The sequence below is a fragment of the Penaeus japonicus genome, unplaced genomic scaffold, assembly GCF_977035675.1.
Source record: "Penaeus japonicus unplaced genomic scaffold, GWHDUDI00000001_assembly GWHDUDI00000024, whole genome shotgun sequence".
Classification (NCBI taxonomy): Eukaryota; Metazoa; Arthropoda; class Malacostraca; order Decapoda; family Penaeidae; genus Penaeus; species Penaeus japonicus.
In genome coordinates this window covers 31,448,564-31,466,628 of record NW_028234426.1, presented here as the reverse complement: position 1 = coordinate 31,466,628, position 18,065 = coordinate 31,448,564, and the positions used below count along the sequence as shown (strand labels likewise).

The 18,065-nt window shown below is 46.9% G+C and overlaps 1 protein-coding gene across 22 annotated transcripts in view; it reads right to left on the bottom strand.

The window, feature by feature from the left end:
* Positions 1-58: 58 nt before the first annotated feature.
* siz (Brefeldin-resistant Arf-GEF family protein schizo) overlaps positions 59-18,065 on the bottom strand; it is a 396,560-nt gene continuing 378,553 nt past the window's right edge. For 10 of the 22 annotated variants that reach the window (XM_086551000.1, XM_086551002.1, XM_086550996.1 and 7 more), the window contains 14 exons: positions 7,062-7,242; positions 6,724-6,914; positions 6,367-6,608; positions 5,916-6,232; positions 5,620-5,762; positions 5,298-5,423; positions 4,990-5,149; positions 4,370-4,555; positions 3,894-4,111; positions 3,497-3,786; positions 3,103-3,212; positions 2,725-2,980; positions 2,260-2,598; positions 59-1,108 (listed from right to left, as the gene is read on the bottom strand). In XM_086551000.1, the coding sequence (XP_086407126.1) occupies positions 849-1,108; positions 2,260-2,598; positions 2,725-2,980; positions 3,103-3,212; positions 3,497-3,786; positions 3,894-4,111; positions 4,370-4,555; positions 4,990-5,149; positions 5,298-5,423; positions 5,620-5,762; positions 5,916-6,232; positions 6,367-6,608; positions 6,724-6,914; positions 7,062-7,242 (3,019 nt within the window). In that variant the 3' untranslated portion in view covers positions 59-848. Of the gene's footprint in view, positions 1,109-2,259; positions 2,599-2,724; positions 2,981-3,102; positions 3,213-3,496; positions 3,787-3,893; positions 4,112-4,369; positions 4,556-4,989; positions 5,150-5,297; positions 5,424-5,619; positions 5,763-5,915; positions 6,233-6,366; positions 6,609-6,723; positions 6,915-7,061; positions 7,243-8,532; positions 8,592-18,065 lie in introns of those variants that run through there. The other 12 variants (XM_086551009.1, XM_086550999.1, XM_086550998.1 and 9 more) reach the window with 4 other exon arrangements.

Genomic DNA, 18,065 nt, shown 5'->3' with positions numbered 1-18,065 from the left:
TTTCTTTATATCCATATAGCAGATAGCTTTCGGAGGATAGTAAATATTCATAGGAGTATTTTTGCATCATAATCTTTATTTGTCATAGAAAGACAGCCTGTACATCAAGCTGGCAAAATGATAACAATATATCCCATATGTACAATAATGTTATATGTGAGTTTTTATTATGGTAATATCAGTAATCTGGTACATTGCAAAAGGTCAAGCCAGTCCAACAATTTGCCTATGAAGCATCAAACATCTGACAGAATCAGTGTGCTGACTAGAGGTCAATTTCCACAATGAAGTATACAGTTTAAATTAAACTAAACTGTATCTTGCTATCTGCATTAACTGTTGTGCACACATTACACTGAATAAAATTATAAATTATATTCTGGATATCCTTTGAAATCCTGATATCTTTAGACTAGCAGTTGCTATGCTAAAATGCCTGGAGACATAGATGCCTCAGTCTGGGACAAATTCAATTACTTAATTAAGTGTGGGATTAGGTATATATTACACAGATTATTATTTTAACATGACTTATATACAATGTATTTTACACAGGGTTATATACGTGTGACTACATCTGACTAAATGGCACTGTATAATTTGTTTAGTTTCTTATAACAGCTACTAAATTACATAAGTACCAATGCCTCTGTACACATACATAGTATGAGGTACGCAGGACAAGTTACAGAATAGATGATGGTCTGGGCTTCTTCATCCTCACTGATCCATTTGGAATGCATGTGTGTACACTTGAAAGACTAGAATATGGCTAGATACAACCTGACTTTGCCCATGATCATCTATACCTATGTGGAAGATGAAAAATGAGGTTGTTCATGTAACTGTCACACCTCCACACCCGATGTATTCAGCTCGGGACGTGAGGTTCTACGAGGTCTGAACAGTTGACCAAGGAAGGATGAATTTGAGGTCAGAGAACGGCGCTGCTGTTGTAGATCTCCCTGGCTGGCACTGGTGGTGACAGGTTGTTGAGGGCCGCTGGCAGGAGACGTGTCATTGGAGGCACTAGTGGACTGGAAGGACACAGACATGCCAGAGTCGAGGGAGCCAACACTGCCCCGACGCACTGACCGCCCACCACCTTCTGTGAACCACACCACCACTTACACCACTGCACGCCATTTTGTGTAAAGTTGTCAATCATCATATTTCATTTTCAGTCACAGAAATTTGGCTTTCAATAAATCAAGGCGAATTATGTTTTAATTCATATTTTTAAAATGTCTATTTACGAATACTTTAATTCAAGCATTTACTATTGTGATACATAACAATTTACTTATGTATTACTCAGTAAATAATACAAATACTACAATTACTGCAAGAACACCAGTATCTCTTGTGATCTATAATACTGAATAAAATAAAAGCAGTGCAGCTCTTGAAAAAGTGCTAGTATCTACAGTAGTGGACACTTCAAAATATAATATACTTTGGTGAGCTACAGTACATCTGTTACTATTTGTGCAGTGGTGGTTGAACTGTGGTACTTGGGAGGTGGGCAATACATGTGCGTTGGGAGCAAAATACATTTTACATCTATATATATATATATATATATATAGAACCATTGCAAAAGTGCTTGGTTAAATAAAGTTATACTAATAATTGTTAAATCAACTTGCATTAACAACAAAAGGATATGCTTTCTGCTGTTAGGCAGAGTTTTCATAGTAATCTATTTTATAAATAAAAAAAAAAAAAAGTGCTGTTCATTAAAAAAATAATAAATGTGCATTTGCAACATTTTGCATTTTGTGGTGTGAAAAATCATAAGCATACATGCTTTTCATTTTGATAAGTGGTAATTTTACTGTGCAAAAATATAATTCTGATATTTCTTATAATCTAAATGACATGCCTCTATGGCCTATATGTTAAAATTAACACCTAACCAACAATATTTAATCTCCATATCTTCAACTATTATAAATTTACTCTAATAATTGGTACAGTTTTTACTAAAGTTAGTAAGAAAATAATCAAAAGAAGTTGGATAAGTTGACTTAGACATTAGTTTTCATTATCACTAATTCAATTTACTTTTTACTTAAAACTACTGGTTTTAAAACATATTACTTAAATACTTCTTATTCAGTCATTAGTTTCTACAACTAATCTACATATACATAATTACGATTAGTATTTGGGTTAGTACATAGAAAAAAAAAAAATCTTTTATATCATAAATTTCCATGACTTCCATGCAAGGACCAAAATCAGAATGTCACTTACCAGCCTCATGGATGTCCAATAGTGAGTTACTTAAAGCTGATCTCTTCAGAGTGGAATCTGATTTTAGTGTTCCATTCTTCTCATTCGTAGTCATCAATTCCATATCAGCAACTCCAGAGTCTCTGTTCTCGGTTGTGGAGTTGGGCCGCGATGCCCTCAGGGAAGCCTTCTGCTTCTCCAGCTCTCCTTCAATTCTTAAAGATTCCATTTCATCCATTTCACATACACTCTCCTTCAGATCCTCGCAAAATTTGGTGCGGTCGTGCTCGTTCCGCGCATTGAAAACAATCAGGACTTTGTTGTCAACTCTCTGACGCACTTCCATGAGATATGGATAATCTGAAAAAATATATGTATATTTAGGTGCATGATTTATTTTTTATTTTTTTATTATTAAATAGAAGAACACGAAGTATATCACCATCAAACTTGAATCCATAAAATAGTGAAAAAAGCACTACTTACGTGCCACCTCCTTTGTAGATATCACAAGGCCAGCAAGAGGATAGCTTTGCCTAAATGTGTATGTGACAGAATTTTTCTTCTTGGAGAAAATCTTTGTAACAACCAACAGATCATTGAAGAGGAAGACTTCACGCTGGTGGACTCCGACTCTCTCCTTCTTGGTGATGTCAGGAATCTCATACAGTCGGCAGTAGCAAACGAGGCGGCGGTGAGGCAGTGCCAAGTTTGGTTTCTTACCTACCATGGTCTGTTGTACCTGCAGAACACAAAGATGGCATTAAAACACCACTGATGAATTTCAAATTTATCTAGACACACACACACTTAATGTATTATTCAAGAAATAATCACATGGGTATGCTTATAAGGAGTCTTTACCTTTAGAACCTGGGTGACATGATCATGGCCAGGCCGGAACTCCTGCGCCTTGATGCGCTGATACATTCCTTCTAGCATTTCACGCTCAATATCATATCCATCATCAATACCTGTTTGGGAAAAAAAACATTTAGAAGTTCAAATTATGAAAAGTAACTGAATAAAATCATTAGTAACTGAATTCATATCTGCACATAGATGTATATCCAACTTTATTGAACCTATAGAACATGATACTAAAAATTAAAAAGATAATAATTTGAAATGAAAAATATAAACAAAAAATTAACATTCTGTTATAAACAATGGCTCTCAAACTGAAGTGCCTTTTTTGCAAAATTACCTACTTCACTTGGAGAAGAGGTACAAATGTTTAGAAAAGAAAAAAATTTACCTCTCAAATTTTTAATAAAGTCCTCAATCTTCATTCTTTTTTCTTGTTTCATGGATGCAGTGTGGAGATCTGTGTTTAGCATAATAATGGCAAAAGCTAAGACGAAGATGGTTTCAGGATCCCTTAGCTTTGCAACGATATCTCTGTTGCACTGACAGTACCGCTGAGCGAACACCTGCATGAGGCGTTCAATCTTTTGTGCTTCTCCTGGCATTCGGAAGTGTGTCTGGAACTTGCGCAGAGCCACATCCACCTGCATGCCTGACAGGTCGATCTCTTGTGCAAAACACCTGTAACAATATTAATATTAGTTCTATCTTCATGTGTTTTAAAATTTCCAAAATAAAGAAAAGGGAAAATATACATGTTATTATAACGAGACGAAACGTTTACTCACTCAAGTACAGCCATGTTAAAGCTGTTCTGAAGATTGCCAAGATATTCTCCAATCATCTGCTTGCTTAGACCTTTTCTTGTTAGTAAGAACTTGGCAACAGCTTGAGGGGAATTTTCTAAGAAGCCTCGTCCTATCAGGTAGGTCACACCTCTCTCTGGTTTCTTGTTGAAGAGATTCAGGCCAACACGATATTGTCTCTTTCGAACAACTTCTGGCACCTGTTTATTTATAGGGGACTGTTAATTTTACTGCATATATGCTGCTATATTTACAACTAAATTCCTTTAATTTCTTACTGCGGACAGAAAACAACATTATTGTGACATAAATATAGGCACATGGAAAAACATCTGTTGGGAAAAGATTTAAAAAGGAAAAAAAAAAAAGATACGAGAAAAGAAACAAAAAATGAACTTAAAACTGTGTACTTGTGGCCTTATGGAATATGAACTAAATAAAAGAGTTGTCTACTCTACCTTGGGCATGTGAGGAGTATGGGTATAATGAGCATGAGCGTAGCGTGCAGAGTGTGGGATCTGTGAGGGGATGGTTTGAGAGTAAGTCATTCCTTCCGAGGAATGGGACTGCAGGGAATCTTCTGAGTTTTCGCTGATGTTGCTCAACCTCTTATCGTCATAGATGACCTCACTTGTGCTCATCTGCTGGTGGAATTGTGAAACTCATTTTCTTTTTGGTTCTGCTGTACATTTATGGTCCATCTTACAGCTACTGGAGCCTCAGATGAAAACTCAGATGTTAAACAGATCACTCACTAAGAATACTATTGATGACTGAATCAATTTTGTCGGTAGCAAAAGAAGAACTTGAAATAAAAATGTCAGATGATTCATTCATTACTTCTTAAATCAAAGCTGAAAGCAAAACTCAATCAAAGAATAAATCATATCACCATAAAAATGGACTAGGCTTATGGTCTTCTGTTGACGTTGCAAATTTTCACAGACAGCCCTTTGAAAGTACAGTACATTATGGCCTCATTCTGAGAAAACAAAACTGAGAATCATGCAAGAGATGAGTTGCAACCATTCAAAAAATTAACTCATAATGCAGAGAAGTTGGCAATGAAATTCTCTACCTGGTTCTTGCGCTTCCATATTGGGGAAGTAGGATGATAGTCGGAATTATCAACTTGGTCGTGGGTTGACAGGGGGGTGGCTCGATCTGACGTGGACTGGGACAGGGAGGAATCTGAGCCGGATGACTGCACGCTGGAGAGAGACCCATTGTCTGCGGACCTGGGCAGGGAGACGAAGTTGTTAGTTTCATGAAGATAATTGAGGATTACAGATCTACAAGATACAAAAACTATCACTTATGGAAAATGGCTTTAAATAACAATTATCTATCAAGGCAATTAAATTCTCTGTTGCAATAATTGCGAACCTTCTGAGCGCGCCTCTGTCACTGTGTCCTCCTTCCGATGTGAGGGATGAGGGAGTGGATGAAGGGGGCGTCAAAGATGGTGGATGACACTGTACTCTGTGGTTGGCTGTTGATAGCGCCGCAGCACTGCAAGGGAAGGGAGTATTGTTAACACTGGCATAAAACTCCAGGCTTCTCTGAGCTGGAGCATAGTAAAAAATACTGAGACAAACCATCACCAACAGCGATGATGATAACAACAGCGGTAGCAAGTATGATAGATATCATCATCACAATGACAATAAAACGTCAAAAAAAAAACTTAGATATTAGTGGCACTGACCTGTCCACACTGCCACTGCTCTCGCTGGACTTGATGGAAGACGAGCGTCGGGGCACCTCCGGCGGGATCTTCTTGCCGCGCCCAACTCCTCGCCTCTGATTGACCACCGTCAAGCGGGCCATGTTTGCACTATCCTGACTTCCCTGTTGGAGGAGGAAATGTTAGTTTGCACACTAGCAGATCAATAATATAACTGCATGTAATGCAGCTTAGAACGATTTCTTTGAGGCAATATTCACGGTATGTTTGAGGACGAGATGAAATGCACATCGTAAACACAAATTCATCAGACTTACGAAGCCGCCCTCGTCCGAGGAGATGTACTTGAGATCCCTGGAGGAGGCGTAGGAGGCGACGTCGCCCTGGTGCTGGTAGTCGCCGGAGCCGTTCCTCGCGTGCGTGGGTGCAGGGGTGGGCGTGGAGGTCGGCGTGAGAGGAGAGTGAGCTGACACATGGCAGTACAGCGAACTGTCGTTCATGGCCGCTAGCGTGTCGTGAAGGTCGTGATTGTCCTGCTGAATTCGCGAGGACGTCGTGGAGGTGGCCGGGGTGGTCGTCCTCGGCGTGTCGCGCAGGGACAGCGACCGGGCGGGCCGTCTCCCCTCGCCGTACACTGTCGGGGAAATTACTTAGCACACATCGCACACCTATGCTCTCATAAAAACTCAATACAATGTATAATACTCAATGAATAAGGATGATCATGTTGCAAGGACGCCAAAACCTCTAGCGGCACAAGGGACCCACCTGTGGCACTCAGATTTCTCTGCAGCTGATCGAACTCCGAACGGATGAAGTGCTCGGCGTCGTGGTAGTGCTGGTTGGAGGTGTCGTTCCACTCGGGCACGTCCACGGTGAACCTCCGCGAGAGGCGCTTCTCCTGTGCTTTGGCTGTGGCAGTGATGGAGCGGAACTTTTTGTACATGGCATAGTGTCGGTAGGCTCTCTGGATGGTCACGGCCGCCCGTCGTGCTACCTCGCCACCATACCTGCGCGCACAAAAGGGAGGTTAACAAAGAACTCAAAAAAAGAAGGGGTGCAGTTTCGCCACAACCGTAGACCAAGTGACAGCAGCAAGTATTGCAACGAAGAAACACTACGTACCTGCGTTCCAGCATCTCCAGACGCATATCTGCAAGATCTTGCGAGAGTTCATATCCGTGGCCTGTGCCGGGCGCGCCGCTGCCTCGCCATCGGCCGCCGCGGTTGCTGCTGTCATCTGCCGCCGCCCCTCGGGGAGCCTGCCTCCGCCCGCCCATGCCCACGCCGCTCGACTGCGACACTGCCTGAGGCATCTGTGGGCGAGTGGCGTTCTAAGTGCACATGAAGATTATTTTCATACAGAATCAGACTCTAACTGGAGATAAGCTTCAATCACAAAACGCAGCGGCTGATAAGAAAGGTCGCAGGTGTAACAACGCAATTTCTGTGGCTGGGCCTACCTGAGGTCGGCGGACGAGGCTGCCGTTGTGGTGGTGGTGAAGAGGTCCATGGTGGAGATGATGGGGCGGGACGGGGGGCGCCGCGCCCTCGACGCTGTAGGACTTGGTGATGCCCGGACCCACGCCCCGGTTTGGTGGCGGCCCCTTACCGCAATATGGACGATCTACCTTCACCGGGGAACTGGAAACACAAAAACAAAAAAATCAACGACCAAGCAGACAAGAGAGGCAACAGTGAAATAAGATGAAGTTACAAAAGTGACATAGGAAACACAGGAAACAGAGAAGGATATATGGTATGTTGCGGGTGTCCCGGCGTGACCTGAGGGAGGGTCAGCTGTCAAACATGACACGCTACACGCAGCTGCTGATGAGCGATGGGCGCGCAGGTCATCCCGAGGTCAACGCGGTGGACAATGCCTCCGGTAGCCCGCACATGTCACTTCCCGCTCCTCGCAAACGTAGTAGAATTACAGACACATTAAACATCTCACTCGCCACCCCCCCCCCCGAACAAAACTTCAATGGAGAAAATAGAAAGGAAAGAAAGAGAAGCGAGGAAGAGCTGGGCGGAGGTGCGCGTGTCCGCGGAGAGGGTGGCGGTTTGACACCTCCTCGCGGTGCCGCCCCGAGAGATAACGGGCGGCGCTGGCACTGACGGCCACGTGCGTCGCTTCCCCCCCTCCCCTCCCCCTCTGGCACGCCACTTTCCCTCACTAACACTTCCGCTGACCCGTGGCACGCCCCCCCCCCCTCCCCCCCAGCCCGCCTCTCTATCATGTCCGTCCGAGTTTAAATATATACGTTGATTAAACATGTCGAAATCGGATTCGGAATCCCAGATAATCACTCTCGCCACCGCCGCCTGTCAGTGTGATTTCAATGAGGTAAATAAGCTCTCGGCGACGCGGCAATTAACTGCATCCCAGAACCCGCTTTAATGCTCGCAACGATGACCATTAACCTCATTTCCGCAAAAACGTTTTTCAAAACATCAATGGCTTTCGGCCGCGCTTGATCCTTAACTACTTTTCCGGACGGCAGCGCTCGGTCCATAAAAGGCCATGTCCAACGTTGTGCCAATTCATAAAATATATTAATTCGATTAATCCGACTTCAAACAGATTACATATGCGTTGCCATGACAACCGAGCGCATTACCTCTCGAGGTGCGAACAAAGGTCAGCGAGCGGTAAGGCCTTCTGCTTCTCTTAATAAAGCTGAACACGCGACCGCTCGCTCTTATCACGTGCTCCCTCTCACACGATCAGTCGATCGCATTATTAATAAAGGCCAATCAATTTCATATTAGCGTCCCTAATACCGTTCAAGGGATAAAGGTTTTCCCATACGTGTAATGATCGCGAAATGAAACGAAAAAAAATATATATAACCACACTTACGTCACTTCGGAACACACACAAAAAAATACAAAAAACAAAAAAAAACAAAAAAAAAACACAGTCCTCACCTGATCGGAGGGGGAATCACAAAACCGGACAAACAGATAAGCATTTTCACTATTTTTTTCTGTCACCGCACACTCGCACAGAAAACACTAGCACATCTCCCGCACCAGCAGGAGGGTCGCCGTCCAGGCTCACTTAATCAAACAACTACACTGGACATCTTGAGTTCGCTACTTACTCTTGGTACTTCGCAGCTGCTCCGGCGCGGTTGCCAAGTACTAACTTACCGATGACCTTTTAAACGGCTCTCTCGCAGCGAAATCAGGTCGCGAAGGTGACTTGCGAGTGTAAATCACTCTATCTTTTTTAAACAGGGAGTCATTATATTGTAAATAAGAATGAAATGCGAATAAAAATAAATAGAAATGCATGGATAGGTATCTGTGGATCGTAAGCGTGACACCTGCCCAGCACGCGCTATGCACAGGATACGGCCAGGCCAGGGTGTCCTTCGGTGTCTTGACCAATGGCAGCCTCTCTCGCGCCCTGTATCCATTAACAGCCCCTCCAAATCCACCAATCAGCGCCCAGGACGAGGCCAGGTGGCGAGCGCGCGATCAGGTCACGCGTTGGAGATAATAATCCTTTCCCCCCATTAGAATTCCTCGAAGGATTAACATTATCAAAAACTACGAGTGTACCTTCGGGCCTTCCATCCCGAAATAACTGAAGGGCATCACCAAAACACCATCGGCAATCAATGCGGCCACTCAGATGTGAATTCAGCCAGTCACGCGCGATCATTAACATTATATATACCGCCATAAATAATTCTACGGACAACAGCCGCCACACAACAAACACATCGACAAATACAAACTAGCAAAACAAACATAAATAACAATAATAATTTTTCAAACATTCATAACGTGAATACCAATCAGCTCCACAAACAGATAAAATTAATACTTCAAAAAATCCTTAATGACCTCGGCCTTAAAAAATCAAAAATCTTAAGACATCCTCCCTCCCAAATGTTTGGCAGCGAGGTCGGGCAGCACGTGTCTTGCGTCTGTCAGTGTCGCTGTAACCAGACCTGGGCCTTTGTCGTGGCCCGGACAGACAGACAGACAGACAGAAAGACAGACTACCCCTTCCACCCCCCATCCCCCACCCCTGGACCCGATACACTCCACCTCACCGACCATTATTACACGGCGGGGATACACCCTCCGCCCGTCACGCTTCCATGCCTGACACAGGACACCCGGGACCTCACCTACGCCGTGTCGTCAGAGGAAGGGGAGAGCGAGGGGAGAGGAGATATGATCACTGATACACAGAGGAAGAGGAAGAAGATGAGAGAGAAAGAGGCGGGAGGGAGAGGGATGATGCAAAGGATGCATGCACACACCAGCTGTCTTTCTATCTCTAAAATACAGGCATAGAAAAGCGCGCCCCCACCCCCTACTCCCACCACACACACACACACACATACAGAGAGAGAGAGAGAGAGAGAGAGAGAGAGAGAGAGAGAGAGAGAGAGAGAGAGAGAGAGAGAGAGAGAGAGAGAGAGAGAGAGAGAGAGAGAGAGAGAGAGAGGGGGGGGAGGGAGGGAGGGAGGGAGGGAGGGAGAGAAGGAGAGAGGGGGAGAGGAGGAGAGGGGAGAGAGAGGGGGAGAGAGAGGGGGAGAGAGAGAGAGAGAGAGAGAGAGAGAGAGAGAGAGAGAGAGAGAGAGAGAGAGAGAGAGAGAGAGAGAGAGAGAGAGAGAGAGAGAGAGAGAGAGGAGAGAGAGAGAGAGAGAGAGAGAAGAGAGAGGAGAGAGAAGAGAGAAGAGAGAAGAGAGAAGAGAGAAGAGAGAAGAGAGAAGAGAGAAGAGAGAAGAGAGAGAGAGAGAGAGAGAGAGAGAGAGAGAGAGAGAGAGAGAGAGAGAGAGAGAGAGAGAGAGAGAGAGAGAGAGAGAGAGAGAGAGAGAGAGAGAGAATGAAAGACACTAAAAACGGAAACCAAAATAGACTTAACAAAACATGATACGCTTAACCATATTCACCCGCAGGTTTTTACACGGAACAAGAGTCATCAAAACACGGAAAGGGAAACTAAACACAGTTCCCGAAAACCCTATGATGGTTAGCTTCGGCTGCCCCGCTTTTACCCGGGGACGCCTTTCCCTTTCAAATTAAAGACCCAGATTCCATGAATTTTCCCATGAATGAACACGGCGTTGGTGCAGACCCAGGGCCAGCAACCACCTGAGTACGGGACATTCCGAGTACTACTACTTCAACCAAACCTCGACAGACGCTGCGCCAACCGCTATATCCTTTCCACAACTAGGAAAAAATCAACCAAGTGTAAGTCCTAGCCAAAGAAAAGGAAAGAACAATTTCTGTAAGAAATCCTCCTCCCCTCCCCCCACTCTCTGCCCAGCCCATTGTTGTTTACATGCCTCAGGACGCGCTGCGACGTCTCAAAGAAAATAACATTCTAATGAGCTTCGGTCTGAAAAGATTTCTTTCTTACAAACGTCCGAAACAAAGAGCGCCAGTCTTCAGCGAAATCCTACGTCGACCGTAAGCGCTTGGACGAAAAGCGAGAGGAGCGCAGGAGGAAAATGCCCACCACCAGAGCGAGCGCCTGCATTTCCTCCCTCCTGCCCCGTCCTTGCTGCTCCCTGCTCCCTCTCCCTTCCCTACTTCCTCTTTCTTTCTTTCTTTTTTTCCTTCCTTCCTTCCTTCCTTCCTTCCTTCCTTCCTTCCTTCCTTCCTTCCTTCCTTCCTTCCTTCCTTCCTTCCTTCCTTCCTTCCTTCCTTCCTTCCTTCCTTCCTTCCTTCCTTCCTCCCTCCCTTCCCTCTTTCACCCATTACCCTCTTTCACCCATTACCCTCCTTCACTCATTACCTTTCTTCCCACCTTTCCTGCTCCCTCCCCCTCCACCCGCCCACATCCTGCAACCTCTTCCTCTTCCACTCCATCACCTCTTGGCCCGCTAAGCGCGACACAATGCACTCCGAGCAAGACGAGCGCGTGCAAAGGGGGCGAGCATCATTCCGCGTGTACATCTCGAGCCAGAAACAAAAGGCGACGACGAGCCAGCCCTGCCAACGCGCCCGTGCGAGTCGTACCCCCTTCCCCCTTCCTCCTTACCCCATCCGTACCCCCTCCTTCTCCCCTTCCCCCACCCCGTACCCCAGGTCGTCGTCTACTTTCGGACTCCGCGCTCCAACAAACTCAGTCGTTCTGATTCTTGCTAATTAGAAGTTATGCTCGTGAATGCTTGAGCTGTTCGCTGTGATTCGACTTAATTGCTTTTACTTCTTCGCGTAATTATCTTAGTCATGAGTTTTTTTTTTTCTTTTTCTTTTTTTGAGGAGAAGGCAAGTTAGCGTTGATATTTATTTGTTCGGTTGTATGCTATGTTCATAGTCGCTTTAGTCTCTCTTATTAAATATGGAATGTTTTATACAAGTGCAGTGCAGTATTATCATTATTAATAATATCTTATGTATGTGTGTGTTTGTGTGTGTGTGTGTGTGTGTGTGTGTGTGTGTGTGTGTGTGTGTGTGTGTGTGTGTGTGTGTGTGTGTGTGTGTGTGTGTGTGTGTGTGTGTGTGTGTGTGTGTGTGTGTGTGTGTGTGTGTGTGTGTGTGTGTGTGTACGTATCGTGTGCGTGTAGGTGTAGTTGGGGAGAGAGAGGGAGGGAGGGAGGGAGGGAGGGAGGGAGGGAGGGAGGGAGGGAGGGAGAGAGAGAGAGAGAGAGAGAGAGAGAGAGAGAGAGAGAGAGAGAGAGAGAGAGAGAGAGAGAGAGAGAGAGAGAGAGAGAGAGAGAGAGAGAGAGAGATGGATGCCCGTCGCACACATATAAATATGTCTTTATGCAATGCATCCTGAACAAGGGCGCCAAACAAAAGGAAACCATAGCAATTTCGGCCTAGATAAGAAAGGACGGCCTCGCCTGCCGCCTCTTGACCTTAATCGTGATCGAGATACAGCTTAACCTTGGTGTCATATTTTTCTGCGCCTTCTCTTTTTGTTGCATTAGTCATCCTCCTGACCGCGAGCAAACTCGGGCTGTGATTTGCCCACCGCGTTTCCCACAGCAGCAGCAAGTGCAAATGCACTGGTGCAGTTCTGCCATGTCTGATGCACATTTGCAAAACGGGCATTTATATCTTTCTGTTATACGAGCTACCGGCAGATTACCTCCAGCTATAATGTTAGGTTTTATTATAAATAAATTTTATACAAATTGAAGCATCGCCGTGACAGACCCCTGATCCATCGGCATAGGGCATAAATCACGGCGTATTTATGGCCACGCTCCAACGCGTGCAATGAAGTCCGGGGCGCCGGGCATTATTCACGAGGTAAACAATGGAGGAACATCTCTGTTTGTTGTTGTTCCTTGGAATGAAAAAGATCGCAATACTCCCAAAATCTTTCCGTGTTTTCCCTCCACGTTCCCTGGAAGGCAAGTTCGCGAGACATCCAAGGAGGCCAGACTACGTGTTACGTAAATACAGCAACTCCTCGGCTCCTTCAGGTGAGGGGCGGTCGGCAGCGTGTGCGGCCCAGGCGCGCAGGTGGAGGAGGACTCCGCCGTGCGCACGTGTGGAGGCGACGCGCGTGCCAGCTGCCGTCTGCCTGGTTGCCACCTGTGCTCGTCTGCACCGCGCCGTGATCACCCCAACCCCCGTAATTGCTCCCTTAGGATACAGCGCCGCTTCCTAACCCTCTCCCGGGGACCCGCACAGCGCGCCGCCGTCTCTCTCTCTTTCTCTCTTCCCCCTACTTCATACACACTCATTCTCACGAAAGATCGTCGATGCCCAATAAAAGACCACGCTGTATCCCTTCCCCTTGTTATTCACAGGACAAAAGAGCGCAGGCACAGAGACCAAGGGAGAAGGCAGCAGGTGTGGTCCGCGTCCAGACCCGCGTCACCTGGTCACCCTGCCCGCCGCCCTCACACCTGCCTTCCACTACAACCCTTGTGTGATTAGCCCTTCCACCGCCGCCCTCGAGATGATCCACTTCGCCTGCCTCATATCAACACCTCATACCGTCTACCTGCTTGTTTACACACCACTTTCTAATGCTTCTAATGCCGGCCAATAAAAGCCCCGATTCCTCATAAAGCCATTCCGTAGAGAATAATACCCGCCCTGCCAGCCCTTACGGCGCAACTGTTCACCGCAGTGGCATAGGGAGCAGTGCCATACACAGACTATGCACGTTACGGTGCAGAGATGAAGCCTTAGAAAGTGGTCTCCATCATCTTGTTGGTACTATGCGACCTTCGGTAGTTGGGGCTTCGGGAGGGCCTGCAAGGCCAAGGCGCTCAACGTCGGTCCAAAGCCAGGAGCCAAAGGATTGTACTCCGGCCTCCAACGCGCTCTGCACGGCAGTTGTATAATGGGGGAGGCCGAGAGAGAGAGAGAGAGAGAGAGAGAGAGAGAGAGAGAGAGAGAGAGAGAGAGAGAGAGAGAGAGAGAGAGAGAGAGAGAGAGAGAGAGAGAGAGAAACTGACATTCTTCTAAAAAGCTATTTTTTTAATTCGCAAAATCTACTATACCTTTAACTATCACTTCTCAACATCACATGAACCGAAATACTTAACTGAATGTCTACCAAATTATTCAAAACAAATATCAAACCGCACTTGTCACGTCATATAATAAACAGAGTGCTTTTACGTCTAATGCAGCGTCATCTGAAGACTTTCGTTCTCGGAATCTGTCTCCGTTTACGTCACTTGGAAAGGCTGCATGTAAGCGTTCACTCTTAGCAAGCGGTATCTGCTGTCACTCACTCGCACTCCTCCTTCGGTAATAGTAACAAGCACACTGACACGGCTAACACTTTTATTAAATCAACAAGGACGAAATACTTTATTGCTTCGTCTGCCATTTCCATTCAGAGAAACTATTTGCGTCATTAAACCCTCACCCATTTTCTCGATCCTCAAAATCATCATCCAATTTCCTCCCAACTAAACGCACTCGTTAATCCAAGCTTCGCGCTGTTTCAGAATCAATGTTTTCTGAACATTACCCAACGGAATCTTATCCTTATTCGTCTTATCCTTGAATAGCATCCTCCAAAAGCCCATCCTTGACGCCCCCCCCTAGCCCCCCAGCCCCACAAGCCGCAGGCGGCAGGGAGGCTATCCTAGAGCGTCAGCCCTGCGTGACGTCAAAGCTCGCTTCAGCTCCAGACGCGGGAAGCGGTGCCAGCAGTTCTCAACTTAAGGGGGAAATGGACAACGAGGTGCCACCCGCATGCGATCGTAATGACCCGGAGCACTGACGTCGCCCTCGCCGACGCATAGTGCCAATTCTCTTGGGAGTTTTCACGCTTGATGTGTGATATCTACACTAACTATCATTTAGTCTCTCTGGTTCTGGTTTTGGTTCTCCTTCCCTCTCCCTCCCTCCCTCTCTCTCTCCCTCCCTCTCTCCCTCTCCCTCCCTCTCTCCCTCTCCCTCTCTCCCTCTCTCCCTCTCCCTCCCTCCCTCCCTCTCCCTCCCTCCCCCTCCCTCTCCCTCCCTCCCCCTCCCCCTCCCTCTCCCTCTCTTCTCTCTCCTTCCTCTCTTCTCTCTCGTTCCTCTCTTCTCTCTCGTTCCTCTCTTCTCTCTCGTTTCTCTCTTCTCTCTCGTTCCTCTCTTCTCTCTCGTTCCTCTCTTCTCTCTCGTTCCTCTCTTCTCTCTCTCTTCTTTTTCCTCTTTCTCTCCCCTCCCTCCTCTCTCTCTTCTCTCTCCTCTCACTCTCCCCTCCCTCCTCTAACTCCTCTCCCTCCTCCTCCTTTCTCTCTCTCCAAGGTTACGTTAAAACCTGTGCGAATGTCCTGCGTCGTCCTTTTCTACTGTGCGTGAGTATATGGCACCGTGACGTCGTAAGGCAAGTGTCACGCCACACGGAGAAGGTTCTTCTCTTTGTTCTTGGCGACTCCCTGTCATCCCCCCTCCCTCCGCGGGCCCATAGGCCTATGATCCCGTTTAAGTCTAGCGAATGTCCATTTGAATGCCTCTACAAGAACAATGGTTAAAACATACATATTTCTGATACCATGGCACATAGAGAGAGAGAGAGAGAGAGAGAGAGAGAGAGAGAGAGAGAGAGAGAGAGAGAGAGAGAGAGAGAGAGAGAGAGAGAGAGAGAGAGAGAGAGAGTATGTGTTTGTATGTTAGTGTGTGTGTGTGTGTGTGTGTGTGTGTGTGTGTGTGTGTGTGTGTGTGTGTGTGTGTGTGTGTGTGTGTGTGTGTGTGTGTGTGCGTGTGCGTGTGCGTGTGCGTGTGCGTGTGCGTGTGCGTGTGCGTGTGCGTGTGCGTGTGCGTGTGCGTGTGCGTGTGCGTGTGCGTGTGCGTGTGCGAGTGCGTTTGCGTGTGCGTGTACCTTTAACCTTTTCTTCGATATGCAAATCCCTCCACATAGCATACCCTCCAGCAGTGTCACTGTGCAATCAAACGCAGGATGTGGCACCTTGGGCACCATACAAGGCCAGCAGGGCAAGGGGGAGGTTCACACATGGCAGCAAGATAACGAGTGTAGCATCCGCCTAGGTCCCCTCATCTCCCCCTCCGTCTCCCCTCTCGCCCCCCTCTCCCCTTCAGCGATTCCCCTCCCTCTAACCCTGTCCTCCCCTCTCCGTTGTGTCTGGCCGGGGGATCAACCTTGACTCGCTAGAAACATGGCTGAAGAGGGGAGAGAAAGAGAGATAGAAAAAAAGAGGGGGAAAACACTGTTCGCATACATTAGCACTCAACAGGGCACCTATTATCCTCCCCCCCTCCCACACCCTCCCTCTGCCACACCCTGCCGTTACCTGCCACAACAGGACTCCACAAAATGCGACTTTGCAGAGGGGGAAAGAGAGGGGGTGGGGGTGGGGGGGTTGGAAGGAGGAACGGGAGTAAGAGAATGAGATAGGTGGGGAGGTGGGGGGAGAGACGGAGAGACGGAGATTAGGAGGGAGGGAGGGAGGGAGGGAGGGAGGGAGGGAGGGAGGGAGGGAGAGGGAGAGGGAGGGGGAGAGGGAGAGGGGGGGGAGGGGGAGGGGGAGGAGAGGGAGAGGGAGAGGGAGGGGGAGGGGAAGGAGAGAGAGAGAGAGAGAAACAGAGACAAAGAAAGAAAGAAATAGAAAGAAAGAAAAAGGAAGAGAGAGAGAGAAGGAGAGAGAGAGAAAGAAACAGAAAGAAAGAAAAAAAAGAAGGAAAAAAGAAAGAGAAAGCGAAAGAGCGAGAGAAAGAGACGGTAAGGAGCGGTGAACATTACAAAGATAACAGAAAAAAAGGGAGTGAAAGAACTCTCCATTCAATAAAAAAAAACAATGACGTCACCACGCCTACCATCCCACTCCGCCCTTCGAATTTCCGTCGAAACCCACTTGGTTCCCCCTTAAGCTCAGCCACGCCACAAGACGGCTTCTCCCCCCCCTCCCCTCCCCTCCTATGTTCCCTCGCCCCATCTGCTAGCCAAGGGGCACATCCTTGCAGCAATCACAGCTCCTAGGATTTCAAAAGCGGAAGGGAAGCAGGAGGGCGACAGGAGACTGACACCCTGGGAATCACAGGCTTGGAGCAGAGGCGACTAACGTGTTCCTCCGTTGCTTGCTTGCTTGCTTGCGGTTCTCGAGGGAGGAGGAGGAGCTGGTGGGACATGTGACATCCACACTGGACGGTCCTGGGAGATGAAGGGGTAGGGAGGGGGAAGGGGAGGGGGAGGGGCAGCGACTCCTATCAAAAGACTTTCCCGTGTTGGAGAGTCTCTTTCTCTCTCTCTCTCTCTCTCTCTCTAACATATTTTTTGACTTTCTGATAATTTTTTTCCTCCAGGAACATACGTGTGTTTTATCAACATATATGTGCGTCACATTTTCAAGTATGTAATTATGTGACCTCAGGAAAGGACTTAGCATGCTGAGGGTCATATTGCTCTCCTGTTATGCAAACATTTATCGCTGTATGCTTGTGATTGATCAGCCATTTGCTCTGTATATATTTCAACATGCTGACATAGCTGTAAGGTTTTGTAAAATATACGTGAGCCCAAAGTGGGACTAAGATTGGAATGAGGATAAACTATGTTACCTCATCCTTTTGAGATTACGTAATCACTTGTCTCAATAAACTTGTCAAAGTCAAAAAGTCAAAGAGAGTGAGTGAGTGATTGAGAACGAGAGAAATAGATAGAAAGAGAAAGTGAAAGAAATAAAGATAGAGAGATAGAGAAATGGATAGATAACTAGACAGCTAGATAGATAGATAGAGAGAGAGAGCGAGGGCGAGGTTCAATACCGAAAAATCTTTAGTCTCTCTTACTTCATTATTCACGAGACAAAACAACAACAGCCGCAGCGCCTCCACACCCCCGCCTCCTCGGGCCAGGGCATCGAATCCCCAACTCCAATTAACCTCCCATAATAATAACAATAACCCTCAACGGCGCCGCGCCCGCCGCTTACCCCACCAGCAAACAAATCCGAATCTCTTAACGAAGACCCATTATCTCGCATTAAGACCCATTACCCTTATCGGCAAAAGAAGTGTAATCTAGCTCTCCCTTTATCGGCTTGCCCCTTTCTACCTCGACCCCA